Raw genomic sequence first — 20196 nt, forward strand, 5'->3', positions numbered from 1 at the left:
TACAATTATACACACCTATGGTAATGAACTTATTTAGTGCCAGAATTTCCCACATTTATGTTGAAACGGCAAAGGCCACAGCAAGAAGGCCTTGATGTTGGATCAGAAGAGCCAACAATAAAGATGTACTACCATTTTTTTTCCACAGCACATCCTACCCTAGATATTACTGCTTCATTAAATTACTCATCAATAATGCTGTGACTGATTAGTCTTAGTCTCTAGTCTCTCTCTCTCTCTCTCTCTCTCTCTCTCTCTCTCTCTCTCTCTCTCTCTGTGTGTGTGTGTGTGTGTGTGTGTGTGTGTGTGTGTGTGTGTGTGCGCGTGCGTGAGTGTGAAGAAGAGGTTACTGACCTGTCTTCTGGTGGATCTAGTCTTTGCAACTCAAAATTTTTATCAACTGCAATTTCATGAGCAAGCGCCATGTTATTCAATCCTTTTGCAGCTTGCATAATCTCTTCCAGTGAGACAAACTTCGGTGGCGATGCTGCGATACCTGGTACCGGTAAAGCATATCCTGGTGTAATCCTCAATCTGAAAATGAAATGCCAGTAAATATACTAAATAAATAAGGAAATTAATATTTTATTATCAGTCTTAAGCAGGAAAATGAAGAGTAGACTGACACAAATGAAAAGATAGCTACATAAAAATTTTACAAATGATACTGGGAATAACAAACAAAAATATTTTTTTCATCATTAACCCTTTTCTGAAAGCTGAATGGACAAGCAGACTTACTGTGTGCACTACTTTGTAAATAAAAGTCAGATAACCCAGTAAAAGCATACCTCAGGTACATTTATGAAGAGAAGGAACAGTATAAAAAATGGCAGTACACACTGAGCACAAAGCACATCAATGTACGCAGTCCACAAAAGATAAAAGAAACACTGAAAACAGTAAAAACTTCTTTTTAAATGGAAGATAAACAAAACTGCAGAGAGAGAATGAAGTAAGGGAATAACAGTTGGAGGATATTGACAAATAGTAAAACAAATTGATACTGAACAGAGACTTATAGTCTAAATGGAGAGAAGCACATGTTGCAAGTAATATTGTAAGAATTGGGAGTAGAAGATTTAGTCCATGACTGCTTTAGGGAAGTGTTACAAATAAAGCATCACAAACCTTTATTTCAGTTAAAAGTGATGTCACTAGTTTATTAAGGTGATCATACGTAACTTTTCCCTTGGCAGTTTGCTCTAAAATGTTGAAAATTATTAAGAGACAGGGAGGTTACAAGGAAAATCATCCAGACTAGTAATGTCAGCTGTACTCAACATTGAATCTCAGCAGAAGATAGACAAGTAAATTATAATCTGATTGTTGCCATTAGAAAGTAGTACAGTTATTGAAGTGTTCCTAAAAACAACCAAATTAATCATTTGGATACTGCTGTTTACAAGTTCATATTTATAACAATTTAACATGTCATGAAGATTCTACGATAAAGTCTACTGACCAAATTTGAACATTCCATTACTGCTCTAAAGTTCAATTTTAGAGCTTTCCCAGACACAGTAATACACTCATGCCTAAGAAATGTAAATGTTAAGTAGTGAAAACTCTGAGTAATTAAGATATGTTTTAGACTAATTATACCCATAAAAATGAATGTATGCATGTACATGTTGTATGTTCCACATCTCCTCCTAAAACTTTGTACACATACCACTAACCGTCTGGAAGGAATCATTGTGGGGATAAGAACCATGTACCTATCAACGGATGGGAATAAAAAAGAACTACGTTCACAACACAAAATTACCCATAATTTATTCATTCAGTATTTGAGAGTGAGAGTGCTTAATGACTTGCAGCAACTTTATACTTAATTTCTACTCTTTAAGAAACTTTTTCTTGTTGATAACCCAAACAAAATGATGAAAGCGAAAAAGTTCATCGCTTACTACATTTTTGCTGTTTCTTAAAGTAAAACTGCCAAATCACGCATGGTGTTTTAATTTATTATGTCTTTGCAACTAACTGTATTTGTGACTCATTTCGCACAGTTTTCACATACGCCACTGAATGAACCTGCAAAATTACACCCTTGTATGACACATAGTTCAGGACATATAATGTCACAGTACTGAGATGCATGACAAACTGCTGCATCATGCACGACATTCAAATTTATTACTTCTTTCTACTAACCCTATTTGTAAGACATTTCCCAGACATTATCCACATAAGGCACTGAATGTATCTACAAAATTATATCACTGTACAAAGTTCAGGGCATGTGTCGACACAGACATTGAGCTGCATGAAGGCGAAACTGCAGGGCAAAATTCCAAAGTTCTTGAGGGACGTAAGTGACATGTGTGTGAAATATATCAAGTATAAGTGAAATATACGTGTGTATGTGGACAAATCCATGGGTAAAAAAACCCCTCCTAAACCCCTGGATTGATTCCAACCAAACTTTGTGCACCCATTACTTGCTAGTGGTATTGCCTGTGGTCAAAATTCGACCAACTGTGTCAGTGGTGCTGACCTTTGATAGAAAACACTGTGTGTCTTAGAAATAATCCTTTGAGTTCTCTTTAATTGTTTGATCATTTGAAGCGAAACTGCATTGAAAAATAAATTTTGTGTTGATGGTGGCAAATTAACTTTTCCCTGATGGCAACACAATGTGGATGCTTTTGCATCACGTTAAGTCACCTCAGACACAAAATGATTTGCGTTACAAGATCTGAACCGTAAGTTCATCAAACCACAATCACATTTCTCAAAATTATTTGGAATTATTCCTACTACTTTCTCTGTGCAAAAATTCTCTCTCTCTAGCTCTTTGTCTTTCAGTCTGACCCATTAAAGTTCTTCTTAGAGGCATAGCCTAAAGCAAATATAGTTTCCTCATAACAAGGGAAGTTGTAGTTATTCAAAATGAAGAATTTAAAAGTTAGGAACTTACTTCAAATGTACAAAAATGTAAGTGAAATAACAATGCCAATATACAATGTTATTTACAGACTTCAAATGTACAGAAATGTAAGCGAAATAACAATGCCAATAGACAACATTATTTACAGACTTAGTTACTATGATATGTTGATTTTCACTGGTGACATTATTATCAACCTAGCAGCTGTTGCATTGCAGGTGCCTGGTATGCATGATTTACTGCAAATGAACAATGTAAATTTAAAAGCCCCCATAATGCGATTTCACGAAATGTTGTTACTTTTGTGTGTCATTTCTACACTAGCACTTGATCATTACACAGGGCAGATGTTAGTAGCTCTTCAGTTTATGATATTCCGGACTGGAGATTTTAAAGCATGATAGAGAAGGTAACATAATTATTATGAATGTGAAAGCTTCTATTTCCTTTTACCACTATGAACGGCTGCATACACACATTAGTTTTATTTGTGCACATCTATGGCAATATAATAATTCCAATCCCAAAGAAAGCAGGTGTTGACAGATGTGAAAATTACCGAACTATCAGTTTAATAAGCCACAGCTGCAAAATACTAACACGAATTCTTTACAGACGAATGGAAAAACTGGTAGAAGCCGTCCTCGGAGAAGATTAGTTTGGATTCCGTAGAAATATTGGAACACGTGAGGCAATACTGATTCTACGACTTATCTTAGAATTAAGATTAAGGAAAGGCAAACCTACATTTCTAGCATTTGTAGACTTGGAGAAAGCTTTTGCCAATGTTGACTGGAATACTCTCTTTCAAATTCTAAAGGTGGCAGGTGTAAAATACAGGGAGCGAAAGGCTATTTACAATTTGTACAGAAACCAGATGGCAGTTATAAGAGTCGAGGGGCATGAAAGGGAAGCAGTGGTTGGGAAGGGAGTGAGACAGGGTTGTAGCCTCTCCCCGATGTTATTCAATCTGTATATTGAGCAAGCAGTAAAGGAAACAAAAGAAAAATTCGGAGTAGGTATTAAAATCCATGGAGAAGAAATAAAAACTTTGAGGTTCGCCGATGACATTGTAATTCTGTCAGCGACAACAAAGGACTTGGAAGAGCAGTTGAACGGAATGGACAGTGTCTTGAAAGGAGGGTATAAGATGAACATCAACAAAAGCAAAACGAGGATAATGGAATGTAGTCGAATTAAATCTGGTGATGCTGAGGGAATTAGATTAGGAAATGAGACACTTGAAGTGGTAAAGAAGTTTTGCTATTTGGGGAGCAAAATAACTGATGATGGTTGAAGTAGAGAGGAGATAAAATGTAGACTGGCAATGATAAGGAAAGCGTTTCTGAAGTAGAGAAATTTATTAACATCGAGTATTGGTTTAAGTGTCAGGAAGTCATTTCTGAAAGTATTTGTATGTAGTGTTGCCATGTATGGAAGTGAAACATGGACGATAAATAGTTTGGACAAGAAGAGAATAGAAGCTTTCGAAATGTGGTGCTACAGAAGAATGCTGAAGATTAGATGGGTAGATCACATAACTAATGAGGAAGTATTGAAAATTGGGGAGAAGAGGAGTTTGTGGCACAACTTGACAAGAAGAAGGGACCTGTTGATAGGACATGTTATGAGGCATCAAGGGATCACAAATTTAGCACTGGAGGGCAGCGTGGAGGTTAAAAATCGTAGAGGGAGACCAAGAGATGAATACACTAAGCAGATTCAGAAGGATGTAGGTTGCAGTAAGTACTGGGAGATGAAGAAGCTTGCACAGGATAGAGTAGCATGGAGAGCTGCATCAAACCAGTCTCAGGACTGAAGACCACCACAACAACAACATGACAAAGTACCTTTTGAATTTTATAAAGATCATAGGGATCCTTGTACAATTAATATTAAAAACCGGTATTTCAATTTTTGTGTTCACAAATTAATATTATGAAGATCTGGTGAGAAATACTGTGGGGGTAAGAACCAGCAACCTCTTACTGGGTTGGGGGTGATAATATGGTGAGAGAGGGAGGGAGACAATGGGACAGACCGATGGGAAAGGAGGACATGGACACAGATATGAGAGAGGAGGCAGTGGATATAGAGAGGGGGAGGTCAAAACAGACAGGGAAAGAGGAGAGGAGGGTATGGACAAGGGGGGGGGGGGGCAGGATATGGATAGTGTGGGAGAAGGAGATGGGCAGAGTGGGAGGAGGAGATGGGCAGAGAGAGGGGGATGAGCAGATAGACAGAGAGAGGGGGAGAAGGATATTGACAGAGAGAGGGGGAGAAGGATATTGACAGAGAGAGGGGGAGAAGGATATTGACAGAGAGAGGGGGTGGAGGATATTGACAGAGAGAGGGGGTGGAGGATATGGACAGAGAAAGGAAAGAGGAGGAGAAGAAGGACAGAGAGAGATGGGGGTGGGGGGTGGGGGTGGAAGGAGGTGGACAGAGAGGGGGGCATGAAGAGTTGGATACAGAGGAGGGGATGTGTTGGTCATAGAGAGAGGGGATGATGAGATGGACAGAGAGAGTGAGGATGAGGAGCTGGACAGAGAGAGTGGGGATGAGGAGCTGGACAGAGAGAGTGGGGATGAGGAGCTGGACAGAGAGAGTGGGGATGAGGAGCTGGACAGAGAGAGGTTGAAGAGTTGGACATAGAGAGAGGTGATGACGAGATGGCGAGATGGCCAGAGAGAGTGAGGATGAGGAGCTGGACAGACGGAGTAGGAGGAGGAGGAGGAGGAGGAGGAGGAGGAGGAGGAGGAGGAGGACGAGACGGACTGGGGGAGGGGGGGGGTGGGGGGACAGCTGATGGGTAGACTGGGGGGCAAGAGGAGATAGACAGAGTATGGAGGGAATTCGGGGCGAGGAGAAGAGATGGATGGAGAGAGGGGGGAGAAAGAGGTGGACATAAAGTAGGGTGGAGTTGGGCAGAGGGAGGGGAAGCAGGAGGTGGACTATAAAATTGGAACAAATACATACCTAGGCAATACCGGGTACTCTGTTAGTATTAATATATTTCACAAGTCATTTATTTTGAGTCACTTCAATAATTATAAACTATTTATTGGATATAATTTACATGACGAAGTATTATTACTGCATTTTGAGTCCTTGTGGCCTAACTTAATCTCAGTTTCTGCAGAAGAAGACTTCATTATACGTTAAACCACAGTAACTAATCTGAACTGGCACTAGGAATCTCTTTCATCTTATTTCTATTATCTTTCATTAATAAAAGTTCAACAATATGAAAAGGGTTGACTGGTACTCACCACATAGAGAAGATGTTGATTTGTGACAGACACAATGCTGCACAATGAGAATACGGCTGAACTTTTGGCTTTCAGACAAATTAAGCCCTCCTTCATAAAGAAACACACACACACACACACACACACACACACACACACACACACACATGGTTCAAAAGCTTGAATTTTAACAAGTTCAGCAGTCTTTTTCATTGTGTCTGTGCGTGGCTCAATGCAGTGGTTCCTCCGTGAGGTGAGTAGCAGTCTATCCTTTTGTTGTTATTCCACCCTGGACTTTCCCTTGTTCATTAATCAAAATATCTACACTTAAATTATTTAAATTACATTATGCTATTGTCACTGAATAACCAACTTTTGAACTATTTTGAAGGAAAAAATAAAATTAAATTAAAAATCCCACACCTATTACATACAATCAACAATTTAATGAGTCACTCAGAAATTTTAGTGCCAAAAATTGGCTAGTGTGGATCCTGCCACAGAGCTGCCAGCAATAAAATTCATTGTGGGCACTTCAGTGTTGTTTTCATGTGGTACGTTGCACTGCAAATTTTATAAAGGCAGGTGCTGATCATACCTGACTGTGCAGTGATTATAACTAACAATATTGGTAGAAGAGCAACTAATCTTGGAACTTCACTATGATTTGGCAATTGCAAAGGAAGAGTTAGCACATCTACAAGATGTAGTCTGCATTAGTAATGGCTGGGTTAGGTCAGACGACAGTACTGTGACCAAACCCAAGTCATTACACAATCCATGAAATCCTGCAAGTCTCACAGCTTTATCTAAACATCTACAATATCTCCTCTGGGGCTGTGTAGGCTGGAGACAAAATCATTCCAATGACCAGCAAAAATTTCTAAGCAGTTTGATGATTCAGAGCACATAACTAGTATAGGGTATATCAGAAAGTTTCATTCAATTTTATGACACTATATCTACTACACGAGTAAATATATAAACTTTGGGTGAATTTTAACTTATTCAAAGGACTACAAAGTTTTTTTTTTCTTTTCTTCAGAGTAACAATCCACTTTTACAAGGGTTTATCTTTTACTTACAAGTGCTATTATTATTATTATTATTATTATTATTATTACATTTAGGACAAAAGTTTTCATTTACATTCCACAAACATTCAATGTTCCTTCCCACCAGATATGTCACAACTTTCCAGCAATAGTCAAACTCATCCCACATTTTTGCAAGCATTCACTGCTATTGCTATGCGATGGCCCAGTTCACCCAAAGTTGTCAGAAGAGGAGGCACATAGAGACAGTCTTTCAGAAATAATAAAAAAAAAGTACTTTATGAATGCTGGGCTCCATGTGGTTCCCAAGTTGTGCAGCGACCATAAACGATAAAATTACCAAATAAGCAGCAACCAGTCGCAAAATCATGTTTTCTTTATTTACTTTTACAAATCGATTTTAACTGATTAACAGCCATCATCGGTGCTTTCAACGAATATGTGCCCTGAGTAGTAACACTATCTTAAGCAGAGGTAAAACATTAAGTCATGTTTGACCTCTGCTTAAGACAGTGTTAACTACTCAGGGCACATATTCGTTGAAAGCACCAATGATGGCTGTTAATCAGTTGAAATCGATTTGCAAAAGTAACTAAAGAAAACATGATTTTGTGACTGATTGCTGCTTATTTGGTAATTTTAAAAAGTACTTTGTTGAGGCAAGGTGATCTTAGAGGCCACGTTGCAATGTGATATCCAAACAGTTAATCCTTCACTAAGCCAGCTTGTTATTAAGAAATGCTTTTATATGCCAGTGCCAGTGCAGTGGTGCTTCATCTTGTTGAAAAACAAAATTTTCGGCATGTTCTCACAAATCTGGAAAAAGCCAGATCTGCAATATATCCAGGTACATGATTCCTATTCTCGTCTTTTCATCAAAAATGAAAGGACCATACACATTTTCTCAGGAAATAGCACAGCAAAACACATGAGTCCATATGGCAAGGATGTCATCACCTTCACGCAACCCATAAAAAGGTTTGCTTTGGAAGAAGAGATCCTGGTTCCCAAGGCCATGCTCCTGATTTGTTTGTTTGTCTGCCCCTCAAAGTTATAATAGTTTCTGGTAAGTATAAAGTTAAGTAAGGTGAGCACAGGTTTGGAATCAGGTGGGTCCTGATTAAGGAAATGTACAACAGCTGACAGACCATGTACAAGGGGGTGTTGGTATAGAGGGGGGCACATCAATGATGACACAAGATGTGTAGTGGAGAGGAACTGGCACATATTTCAGACGATCTAGGAAATGGTTGGTGTCTAATATAGGGGGGAAGTCTTTGTACTATAGGCTGCAGGTGTTGATCAATTAAGGTAGATATATGTTCAGTCGGTACGGAATGGACAGTGTCTTGAAAGGAGGATATAAGATGAACATCAACAAAAGCAAAACGAGGATAATGGAATGTAGTCGAATTAAATCTGGTGATGCTGAGGGAATTAGATTAGGAAATGAGACACTTGAAGTGGTAAAGAAGTTTTGCTATTTGGGGAGCAAAATAACTGATGATGGTTGAAGTAGAGAGGAGATAAAATGTAGACTGGCAATGATAAGGAAAGCGTTTCTGAAGTAGAGAAATTTATTAACATCGAGTATTGGTTTAAGTGTCAGGAAGTCATTTCTGAAAGTATTTGTATGTAGTGTTGCCATGTATGGAAGTGAAACATGGACGATAAATAGTTTGGACAAGAAGAGAATAGAAGCTTTCGAAATGTGGTGCTACAGAAGAATGCTGAAGATAAGGTGGGTTGATTACTTAACTAATGAGGAGGTATTGAGTAGGATTGGGGAGAAGAGAAGTTTGTGGCACCACTTGACTAGAAGGAGGGATCGGTTGGTAGGACATGTTTTGAGGCACCAAGGGATCACAAATTTAGCATTGGAGGGCAGCGTGGAGGGTAAAAATCGTAGAGGGAGACCAAGAGATCAATACACTAAGCAAATTCAGAAGGATGTAGGTTGCAGTAGGTACTGGGAGATGAAGAAGCTTGCACAGGATAGAGTAGCATGGAGAGCTGCATCAAACCAGTCTCAGGACTGAAGACCACAACAACAACAACAACAACATGTTCAGTGGGTGCCTTGAAGCCAGTAGCTATGGGATGGACAGGGTGACTGGGTATGTGGATCTTAGGAACAAGATAAAAGGAGGGGCTGTGTATGGTTTGGGTGGACTGAAAAGTTATTAGGACTGAGGTGTTAGTCCTTGTAAGGGGCCTGAGATTTTAATGAGGGACTGTATGTCAGTACCGCAGGGATGTATCTTGATGGCCAATGCCATACATAGAGATGTGAGACAGCTGGTGTAGACCCTTGCTTACATACTCCCTTCGATCAAGTATAGCAGTGGTAGATCCCTTGTCTGCTGGGAGGAGTGATGGAGATGATGATGATGATGCAGTCATCAGTTTTTAGGGAATGTAATAAAACATGAAGAATCTGTAATGCGAATATGCCTAAACTGACACAAGTTAGTATCATGAAATGCATTTTGGATTTTAAAAGAGTCTTTGTTCACATGCTGCCATGTGTCATACTCATGTAGTATGAAAATGTAACATTCTCCTGTAGTTGGGATCAATTTGAAAAAACTCTTAATGAACATAGTGCTCCACTCACAAGCTGCTAATGATACAAAAAATGAAAACAGAGGCCACTGTTGTGGTAATTATATCAATTCTTTGGAGACTTGCATATGAAATATACTGTCCCCTTTGCAACTGAAATGACGGTACTACACAGATTTTATATGTTAAGTCAGTTAAGTAATCAGCTTGCTGAATTCCTACTTCCACTATTCTGAAATATACTGACCATGAGTTACGTGAAAAAATAATTGCTACACTCTGATTCAGGTGTATATGATGTGGACTAGGCCTGTCACAAAACAATGACTAAAGAAAGAATGGTGTTAAGGTCTTGTTCTACAGATAGTAAGACAAGAGATCGCAAATCCCCCCCCCCCCCACCAATGACCCTCCAATCTGCAAAAATCTTGACTAGCAATTTGTGTACTGCAACTGACACATTACGGTTTACTTTTTACTGTTAACTCATACTCCCTAAACTTTCATAAAACAGCAGTATTATACAATTTTAAAGACTTGTTCCAGTCTGCTACTCACTTACAAACCACTAGCCACATCTCCACTTATGAACCACCTCACAAAACAAATATTGAAAGCCAAAACAAATATTAAACAAATATTGAAACAAATATTGAAAGCCAAAATTTTAGTCACCATAAATATTTTATAAAGCTAGATTAATGCCTAAACTATTATTAGCGTCTTAACAACTCATTATAAACATTTTACAAAAAAATTCCATCTCTGACAACAACAACCTTGTGCAAGGAGTTTCAACAAAGCTCACAATTTGCAGCATTGTCCCCAGAACTAATTGTGGGCTTTTGGTTCTGAGTTGAGTGGAAGGACTGAACCATAGACTTCGGAGGTTCTGTGACAAGCCAGGCTATGACTTCCTGGACTTGTGCCATAGGTTTTAGAGCTCTAGGGTTTCCCTAAATGGGTCGGGTGTGTACTAAACATCAAAGGCTGATACTCTGGTAACTGACTGTGTGTGGGGCACACACAAGGGTTTTCTAGATTACGTGACTCTCCATCCAATCCAGATAAGGATAACTGTAAAAACACCCAGTAGTATCAGTGTAATATTGAAGGAAATGCCTCTCATAGGTGGAGTATTACAATCCTAATGGTTAATTGCCGAAGTATTCACAACAAAGTGCCCGATTTTCAAGTACTACTGAGAAGCAGTAAAGCTCACATAATAATAGGTACTGAAAGCTGGTTGAAACCTGAAATTGACAGCAGTGAGATTGATTGGGCAAGACTCATATCTGGAGCGGGCATAAAACAATGATTGGATCCTTCTATCACCCACCAGACTTGTCTCCTTTCGAGAAAACCACAGTTCACTTGTACTTCAGTTCCCTAATCATCCTGTAATAATTGGTGAAGACTAATAATCCAAAATTAATTGGGAAAAATTACAGTTTTTTTAGTGGTGGGCATGATACAATATCCTGTGAAACATTACTAAATGCCCTTCTGAAAACTACCTACAACCAATAGTTATTGGATTTGATGGCAACAAATAGACCTAACCCCTTTGAGGATGTCCACATTGAAACTGTTATCAGTGACCATGACACAGTTGTGGCAACAATGATTACCCAATACAAAGGACAACTAAAACATTATATATACAGGGTGATCCACTGATCGTGACCGGGCCAAATATCTCACAAAATAAGCGTCAAACGGAAAAACTACAAAGAACGAAACTTGTCTAGCTTGAAGGGGAAAACCAGATGGCGCTATGGTTGGCCCACTAGGTGGCGCTGCCATAGGTCAAACGGAGGTCTACTGTTTTTTTTTTTTTTTAAAAATAGGAATCCCCATTTTTTTATTACATATTCGTGCAGTATGTAAAGAAATATGAATGTTTTAGTTGGACCACTTTTTTCGCTTTGTTATAGATGGCGCCGTAATAGTCACAAACATATGGCTCACAATTTTAGACAAACAGTTAGTAACAGGTAGGTTTTTAAAATTCAAATACAGAACGTAGGTATGTTTGAACATTTTATTTCGGTTGTTCCAATGTGATACATGTACCTTTGTGAACTTACCATTTCTGAGAATGCATGCTGTTACAGCGTGATTACCTGTAAATACCACATTAATGTAATAAATGCTCAAAATGGTGTCTGTCAACCTCAATGCATTTGGCAATACGTGAACCGACATTCCTCTTAACAGCGAGTAGTTTGCCTTCCGTAATGTTCACACATGCATTGACAATGCGCTGACGCATGTTGTCAGGCACTGTCGGTGGATCACGATAGCAAATATCCTTCAACTTTCCCCACAGAAAGATATCCGGGGACGTCAGACCCGGTGAATGTGCGGGCCATGGTAAGGTGCTTCGACGACCAATCCACCTATCATGAAATATGCTATTCGATACTGCTTCAACTGCACGCGAGCTATGTGCCGGACATCTATCATGTTGGAAGTCAAGCAGTGAAACATCTAATAGTAGTAGCATCGGTAGAACTTTACATAGGAAATCAGCATACATTGCACCATTTAGATTGCCATCGATAAAATGGGGGCCAATTATCCTTCCTCCCATAATGCTGCACCATACATTAACCCGCCAAGGTCGCTGATGTTCCACTCGTTGCAGCCATCGTGGATTTTCTGTTGCCCAATAGTGCATATTATGCCAGTTTACGTTACTGCTGTTGGTGAATGACGCTTTGTCGCTAAATATAACGCGTGCAAAAATCTGTCATCGTCCCGTAATTTCTCTTGTGCCCAGTGGCAGAGCTGTACACGACATTCAAAGTTGTCGCCATGCAATTCCTGGTGCACAGAAATATGGTACGGGTGCAATCGATGTTGATGTAGCATTCTCAACACCGACATTTTTGAGATTCCTGATTCTCGTGCAAATTGTCTGCTACTGATGTGTGGATTACCCGCCAGCAGCTAAAACACCTACTTGGGCGTCATCGTTTGTTGCAGGTCGTGGTTGACGTTTCACATGTGGCTGAACACTTCCTGTTTCCTTAAATAACGTAACTATCCAGCGAATGGTCTCAACACTTGGATGATGTCGTCCAGGATACCGAGCAGCATACATAGCAAGTGCCCGTTGGGCATTTTGATCACAATAGCCATACATCAACACTATATCGACCTTTTCTGCAATTGGTACATGGTCCATTTTAACACGGGTAATGTATCATGAAGCAAATACCATCCACACTGGCGGGATGGTACATGATACCATGTACTTATACGTTTGTGACTATTACAGCGCCATCTATCACAAAGCGAAAAAAGTGGTCCAACTAAAACATTCATATTTCTTTAGGTACTACACGAATATGTAATAAAAAATGGGGGTTCCTATTTTAAAAAACGCAGTTGATATCCGTTTGACCTATGGCAGCGCCATCTAGTGGGCCAACCATAGCGCCATCTGGTTTCCCCCTTCAAACTAGACTAATTTTGTTTTCCGTTTGATGCTTATTTCACTATCAATGGACCACCCTCTGTGTGTGTGTGTGTGTGTGTGTGTGTGTGTGTGTATGTATGTGTTCAGTACACTAGATAAAAAATCAGTAGTATAATACCTCAATGAGGAACGTGAAACTTTCAGCAAGGGGTAGAAGCACGTGGAGGAACTATGGTACAAATTTAAAAAATAGTTGTCCATGCACTAGATAGGTATGTGCCCAATAGAACAGTTCATAATGGAAGGGACCTTCATGGTATACAGTCACTATAAAGAAACAAGAGATTCCTGTGTAGTAGGTATAAAACAAGCCGTAGCTGAATGAAATGTGTTTGGCTGTCAAGAGAGCAATGTGCGAGGTCTTCAATGACTACAGTAGTAGAATATTGTCAAATGATATTTCACAAAACCCAAAGGAATTATGGTTGTACGTAACGGCTGTTAGTGGCACCAAAGTTAGTGTCCAGTCCTAATGAATGAGACAGGAACTGAAATTTAGGGTAGCAATACAAAAGTTGAAATGCTGAACACCATTTTCATATGGTCCTTCACAAAGGAAAACCCACAAAAATTGCCCCAATTTAAGCCTCATATAACTGAAAAGATGAATGAAATAAGTATTAGTGTCAGTGGTGTTGAGAAACAGCTGAAATTATTAAAATTGAACAAAGCTCCAGAGCCCAATAGAATTCCTATAAGACTCTATACTGAATTTGTGGCTGAGTTATCCCCTCTTCTAACTACAATCTATCTGCCATAGACCTCTCAAAAGAAGTGTGCACAGTTCTTGGGAAAAGGCACAGGTCACACCCGTCTACGAGAAGGGTAGTAGAAGTGGTCCACAAAACTACCATCCAATACCCTTGACATCAATTTGTTGTAGAATCATACAACAGATTCTGAGCTCAAACATAATGAGACACCTTGAACAAAATGACCTCCTCAATGTCACCCAGCATGGATTCTGAAAACATCGATCATATGAAACCCAACTCACACTTTTCTCACATGACATACTGATAGCTTTGGATCAAGACAGACAGGTAGATGCAGTATTTCTCGATTTCTGAAAAGCATTTGACTCAGTCACAAACCTACACTTATTGTCAAAAGTACGATCATATGGCGTATCAAGTAAAATTTGTGACTAAATTGAGAACTTCTTGGTAGGGAGGATGCGACATGTTATCTTGGATGGAGAGTCATCATCAAGTGTAGAAGTAACTTCAGGGGTGCCGCAGGGAAGAGTGTTGGGATGCCCGGCTGTTCATGTTTTATATCAGTAACCTTGCAGACAAAATTAATAGTAATCTCAAAGTTTTTGCAGATGACGCTGTTATCTAAAATCAAGTACTGTCTGAAAGAAGCAGCATAAATATTCAGTCAGATCTTGATAAGATTTCAAGATTGGCGACTTGCTTTAAATGTTCAGAAATGTAAAACTGTGTACTTCACAAAATGAAAAAACACAGTATCCTGTGGTTGCAATATCAACGAGTCACTGCTGGAATTAGCCAACTCATACGAATACCTGTCTGTAACACTCTGCAGGAACATGAACTGAAATGATCAAATAGGCTAAGTTGTGGTTAAAATTGATGACAGACTGGTTTATTGGGAGAATGTCAAAAAGATACTGAAGGAACTGAACTGTAGACTATTGAAGATAGACATAAATTATCCTGAGAAAGTATATTAACAAAGTTTCGAAATTTGGTTTTAAACGATGTCTCTGGGAATATACTACAACCCCCACCCTATCGCTCACATAGGGATTGTGAGGATAAGATTAGAATACCGTATATACCTGACTCTAAGCCACACTTTTTTTCCGGCTTTTGGGATCCAAGAATCCATCTGTGGCTTAGAATAAAGTGCAAAGTAGCTGGATATTCTGAATAATGGCGCTAGGAACCAGCACAATTAAGTTTTATCAGCTAATATAAGCAATGCTACACAGGCATGTTTTGCAAGGCACAACAAAGATAAATCTGGTGACTGCAAAGAGACAAATTATTTGAATGTCCGAGTAACAGGAAAGCCTCTAGTGGGCCAAAATGTGGTTGATATCATGCTCTTGAAGTAATTATAAATGAGTTTGGTAAGGAACAGCATCAAAATGCCTGCCTGTGAACAGCGAAATTTTAAAACTTAAGGCACTTGAAATTGCTCAAATACAAAAAAACAAAAATGTTAAGGCTAGTTGCAACGGCGTTGTTCTTTTAATCAAGCACTGGAGCTTTTCACCACTTCTGAGGCTAACTTCAATTGTGAAAAAGCTGCTGAAAAACTTGTGAAATTTCAGCACTTTATAATCTGACGGTGAACTGAAAACCAATACCTTCCTCACCAGACAGGGAAATCTGACAAAACTCTCATATATTTTTATATTTTGACATGATGTTGAAATTATACAGGCCCCTCCTACCAGAGGTTCGAGTCCTCCCTTGCATGCGTGCGCGCATGTGTGGTGTTCTTAGCATTAGTTAGTTTAAGTATTGTGTAAGTCTACAGACTGATGACCTCAGCAGTTTGGTCCCTTAGGAATTCACACACATTTGAAAATTTTTGAAATTACACAGTTGATGCATTTTTGAAATTATACAGTTGATGCCAGAGGAAAGAAAGATGTATGTATTCTTACATCAAGGAATGAAAAACAGCGGATGTCCATCATGCTTGTTTGCACAGCAGATGTGCTGTAACAGCGACCAGGACGGTCGCGGGGTAGCAATGACGGAAAGCGCACCGGGACCCAGAGGCCCACGAGCAACAACACAACAGGAGAGGACGGACATGACCAATGATGGACAGAACGAATACAACAAGACCGAACAACGGAGTCACATGGAAACAAACATGTCCACTCGTACACAGAACAAGGAAGTAAGCTGTTTAGCGCGAAGTGAGGTGTAAACCGACGTACGCGAGATTAGACTAGCTGGCTCAGCACTAGGCAGTTGCTTAAGTATGCTATCGGGGGCGCTGCTATTGGCTGCTGGGACCACGTGTTCCACTGTGACGCCCTCACACTAAAAGCAGGCCAGGAGTCGTGTGCTGCCACAGCTTACGGCGCAATGGTGCAGAGACGTCTATGGGTCTTCGACGTCCATGACGTCTGGTGCGGATTCAAATTCCACGGCGCGTGGTACCAGAACATGGACATAAATTACTCTCATTCATAATTTTCAAACAGAAGACTTTACCCAAATCAGACGTGTTTCCAAAAACTGCAACTGTACGAGAAAATGGAATGGATTATGCTTGTATGGAGTTGTTGTCCTGGTGCAACGCTTGGTTTATGCAGCCCACTGGTGGTAGATGCATACGCAGGCCATAGAACAACTGAAGTAAAATGGAAGTTATTAGAAAGCAAAATAGATTTGGCAGGAATTCCAGGCAGGACGACAACAGTTCTGCAATCACTTAACGCCTTTTTGAATAAACCATTTAAGGACAAACTTAAACGCATGTACACAGACTGGCTTTTGAGAAAGAAGCAAGTGTGCCAATGGATTTATGATGCGTGGAAATGTGTTCCAAATCAGACTGTGCAACAGGTATTTTAAAAATGTTCGATGTCAAATGCATTAGATGGCACTAAGGATGATTCTCTTTATGAAGAACTGAGCAACAAGGAATCAAGTTATAGTGATTCAGAATTATCTAATTCATATTTTAAACATTTTGTGAAATTTATATTATAAACTTAATAAGATTTTGTTTTACATTTCCGCTTTTAATTTTTCAGTTATTTTCATTCTTATTTTGTTCATACATTTGATGTCTACTGCGAAAAGTAGACTGCCATTCCTATGTGCATGTCAATATGGTTGACGCTACACCTTGGATGTTTTCCTACCAGTGACAAGAGACAGTTCCTATGAACTGTGAATCACGTACATTCTTCGCCGTAACAATAACACAAATATAAACATTACACCATTGTATTCTTCTGTCTTAGCTGTTACCTCATTTACATCCTATCCACCTAACAGACTAGACTGAGACAATGGCAAGCGGAAAAATATACAAAACATGTTCAATATTTACAATTGTATTATCTTATGCAGAACAATGATACAGTCAAAAGCGAAACAGGGCAACTGACTTCTAGTGTTTATTTTTAAATCTATTGCGATTATAAATACTGTGCAGATAAGTTATGTGGTTTTAAATGTTTGAAAGAGTAAATTAATCTACAAAATAACGTTGCTAAAGTGATTGCTAAGCTTACGACTTGAATCCAACTACTGAAGCTGTATCTTTACCTGTTCAGTGACTGCTAAGTTTACAACTCAAACCCAACTACTGTAGCTGTGTCTCCATCCATTTTATATAATTTGTATCTCTTGTTGGAATGAACCTCCCCGCCCCCTGCATTTTGAGTCTCATGTTTTGGGTGCAGCTTAGTACTTTTTTTCCCCCCCTTCTTGAATTTCGAGACTCACTTTTCAAGTCCAGCTTTGATCTGAATGTGGCTTAGATTGGATAAATAATGTAACTACTGAAACTTCCTGGCAGATTAAAACCGTGTGCCCGACCGAGACTCGAACTCGGGACCCGAGTTCGAGTCTCGGTCGGGCACACGGTTTTAATCTGCTAGGAAGTTTCATATCAGCGCACACTCCGCTGCAGAGTGAAAATCCCATTCTGGAATGTAACTACTGCATGTACAGACGCATTCAAACAAAGATTCTTCCCACACTCTATATGTGAATGGAACGGGAAGAAACCCTAATAACTGGTACAATGAGATGTACCCTCTGTCATGCATCTCATGGTGGCTTGTAGAGTTTAGATATAAAGACAGACATACATTACAAATTATAACTTCATTACAGAAATATGCAGACAAATAACATAACACAATCACATGAATCAGAGAATATTTTGCTTGCAAATATTTCTGATATTTCTACAGTATTACACACATTCAGATAGCATTATCAGGTGCATATGGTGTTGTCTGTAGGTGTGCTTAATGAAGTCTACCCTAAGATTGGCCCTTAGCAGCACTAGAGTGATGGATTGTGAGCTATTCAAAAAAGTGTTTCTACTGCTGGATTAGCTGAGAATTGTCATCAAGGAAAATGTTTGGTAACTCTCTGAAAGAAGACTTACTTCCAGATAGGAGCTGAATTACGCTACTGAAACCACTATAAATTTTTCTGTAATTTTGATTCAAATTCTGAACAATTCTTACATAATTTAATTTTTCAACTGCAATAAAGTAGTTTTAAAAGTAACCAACAACTACTCTCATTCAGGGGCACATACAGACACTTTTTTGGGGGTAGGGGGAAGGGGTGAGGGGTGGAGGAGGAAGTCATGCTTACAAATCACACTTTAAGCTTGTGTGAGTCAGCTAATAAATAAATAATGTAACAAGTGTGTTTAAACGTGAATGTCTCTATAACCCATTTCCATAAGTTCTTGTTCCTTCCGTGCCTTATTTATACCACAGCTACTGATCATTACGAGGCGAGTGCATCTGTTGGTTGCCAATACTGACCAAGGAATGAGTAAACATTTCCCTTCTCTCAACCCCTCTAGGCGTGTAGACTATGGCATTCTTTCTCCGCTCCTCGCATTGCCTTCAGCTGAAGCGTCTTCTTTCCATACAAGTATGAACAGAAACAAAGACTGTATGTTGACAATAGTATTGATTATTACATGAATATGTTGAGAGATTTGTCAGTCAGGCATTTTAAACTATCAGTAGTACTTCAAGAGATTAGAATTTATAACAATGATCACTGACGAAATATACGAGAGAAAGAGGCGGTCAATAAGGCAGCCAAGAGGATTAAAGAAAAATTGCTGTAATACAGGAGGTCCCAGAAAAAATGGGAGAGCTGGTCACCATAATATCTGTACACTGCTATTTAAACTCAGTGCCACCTGTAAACATTTCCAAAAGCTCCCCAGCGATTAATAATAGTGTCTATATATTTATGTATTCAAGTAGCTTTTACCCAGAGCTTTGTTCGCATAAAAGTAGTATTGTTGTGGTGAGTAAATATCAGAGTAGCACAGCTGTGATGTGTGCCATCCCCTCCACTTTCTTGTCATTCAAAGTCAGGTGTTACATGTTTTTGTATGTTTCTTTTTCATCACAGCACTGACTGGTTTAATTTTTTTAGTAGCCTTTGTTTTTTTCCCTCCAGCATTCTCCATACCAAACTTCATCAAATTTGATAACGTGGTTCTGCTGTGAAAAGGTGACAAACGGAAAGATTTACTCTCACATTTATAATATTTGTACCTAATGGATTACTCTCCGTGCTTTTCTAGAAGAAGCGAAGTGCTATATCATGACTTAAATATGCTGGTTCCTGATAACACAACCAAACAGAACACAAATTACTATTTGCCAACAAGAAGACTTTGGCAAAGTGTCAAGGCACATAGAACAATAAATGTATTAACTCTAAGAAGCCTGACAGCGATAGAAAATACTAACGTGTCGCTTCAAGTAAAGCTATTTATACTACTAACTTGTAGCTATATTATGTTTTACTAACTAGGAACAGAATCCACGGAGATCATATATTTACCAAAAATATGTGAATGTGTGAGCCTTAATGCAGCCCTAGAAATTTACAAGCTTTTCACAAAGTACAAGATTTAACTTAACATGCACAGTGTGTAAAACCTGCACAATAGCTCATTAATCTGCAACACAATCATGAAATAATACACTACGTCTCGTATTATTGTACTTTTATCATGGGGAAAAAAGAGAGAGAGAGAGAGAGAGAGAGAGAGAGAGAGAGAGAGAGAGAGAGAGAGAGAGGAGAAGAAGAAGAAGAAGAAGAAAGATTAACACAAGTCACACTTACATTCCCTTAATTTCAAGATTTCTGCATTTTTAACTCACAATTACATTCTGCCAGTTGCGACGAAGCAAGCTGGGATATTTTTACTTCCCTGCTTGTT

At 39.1% G+C, this 20196-nt stretch overlaps 1 protein-coding gene across 3 annotated transcripts in view; it reads right to left on the reverse strand.

Annotated features, from left to right (window-relative positions):
• LOC126198676 (T-complex protein 11-like protein 1) overlaps positions 1-20196 on the reverse strand; it is a 124220-nt gene that overhangs the window by 80313 nt on the left and 23711 nt on the right. For all 3 annotated transcript variants that reach the window (XM_049935170.1, XM_049935172.1, XM_049935171.1), the window contains one exon: positions 355-534. In XM_049935170.1, the coding sequence (XP_049791127.1) occupies positions 355-534 (180 nt within the window). The remainder of the gene's footprint in view (positions 1-354; positions 535-20196) is intronic.

Source organism: Schistocerca nitens, chromosome 8, assembly GCF_023898315.1.
Source record: "Schistocerca nitens isolate TAMUIC-IGC-003100 chromosome 8, iqSchNite1.1, whole genome shotgun sequence".
NCBI lineage: Eukaryota > Metazoa > Arthropoda > Insecta > Orthoptera > Acrididae > Schistocerca > Schistocerca nitens.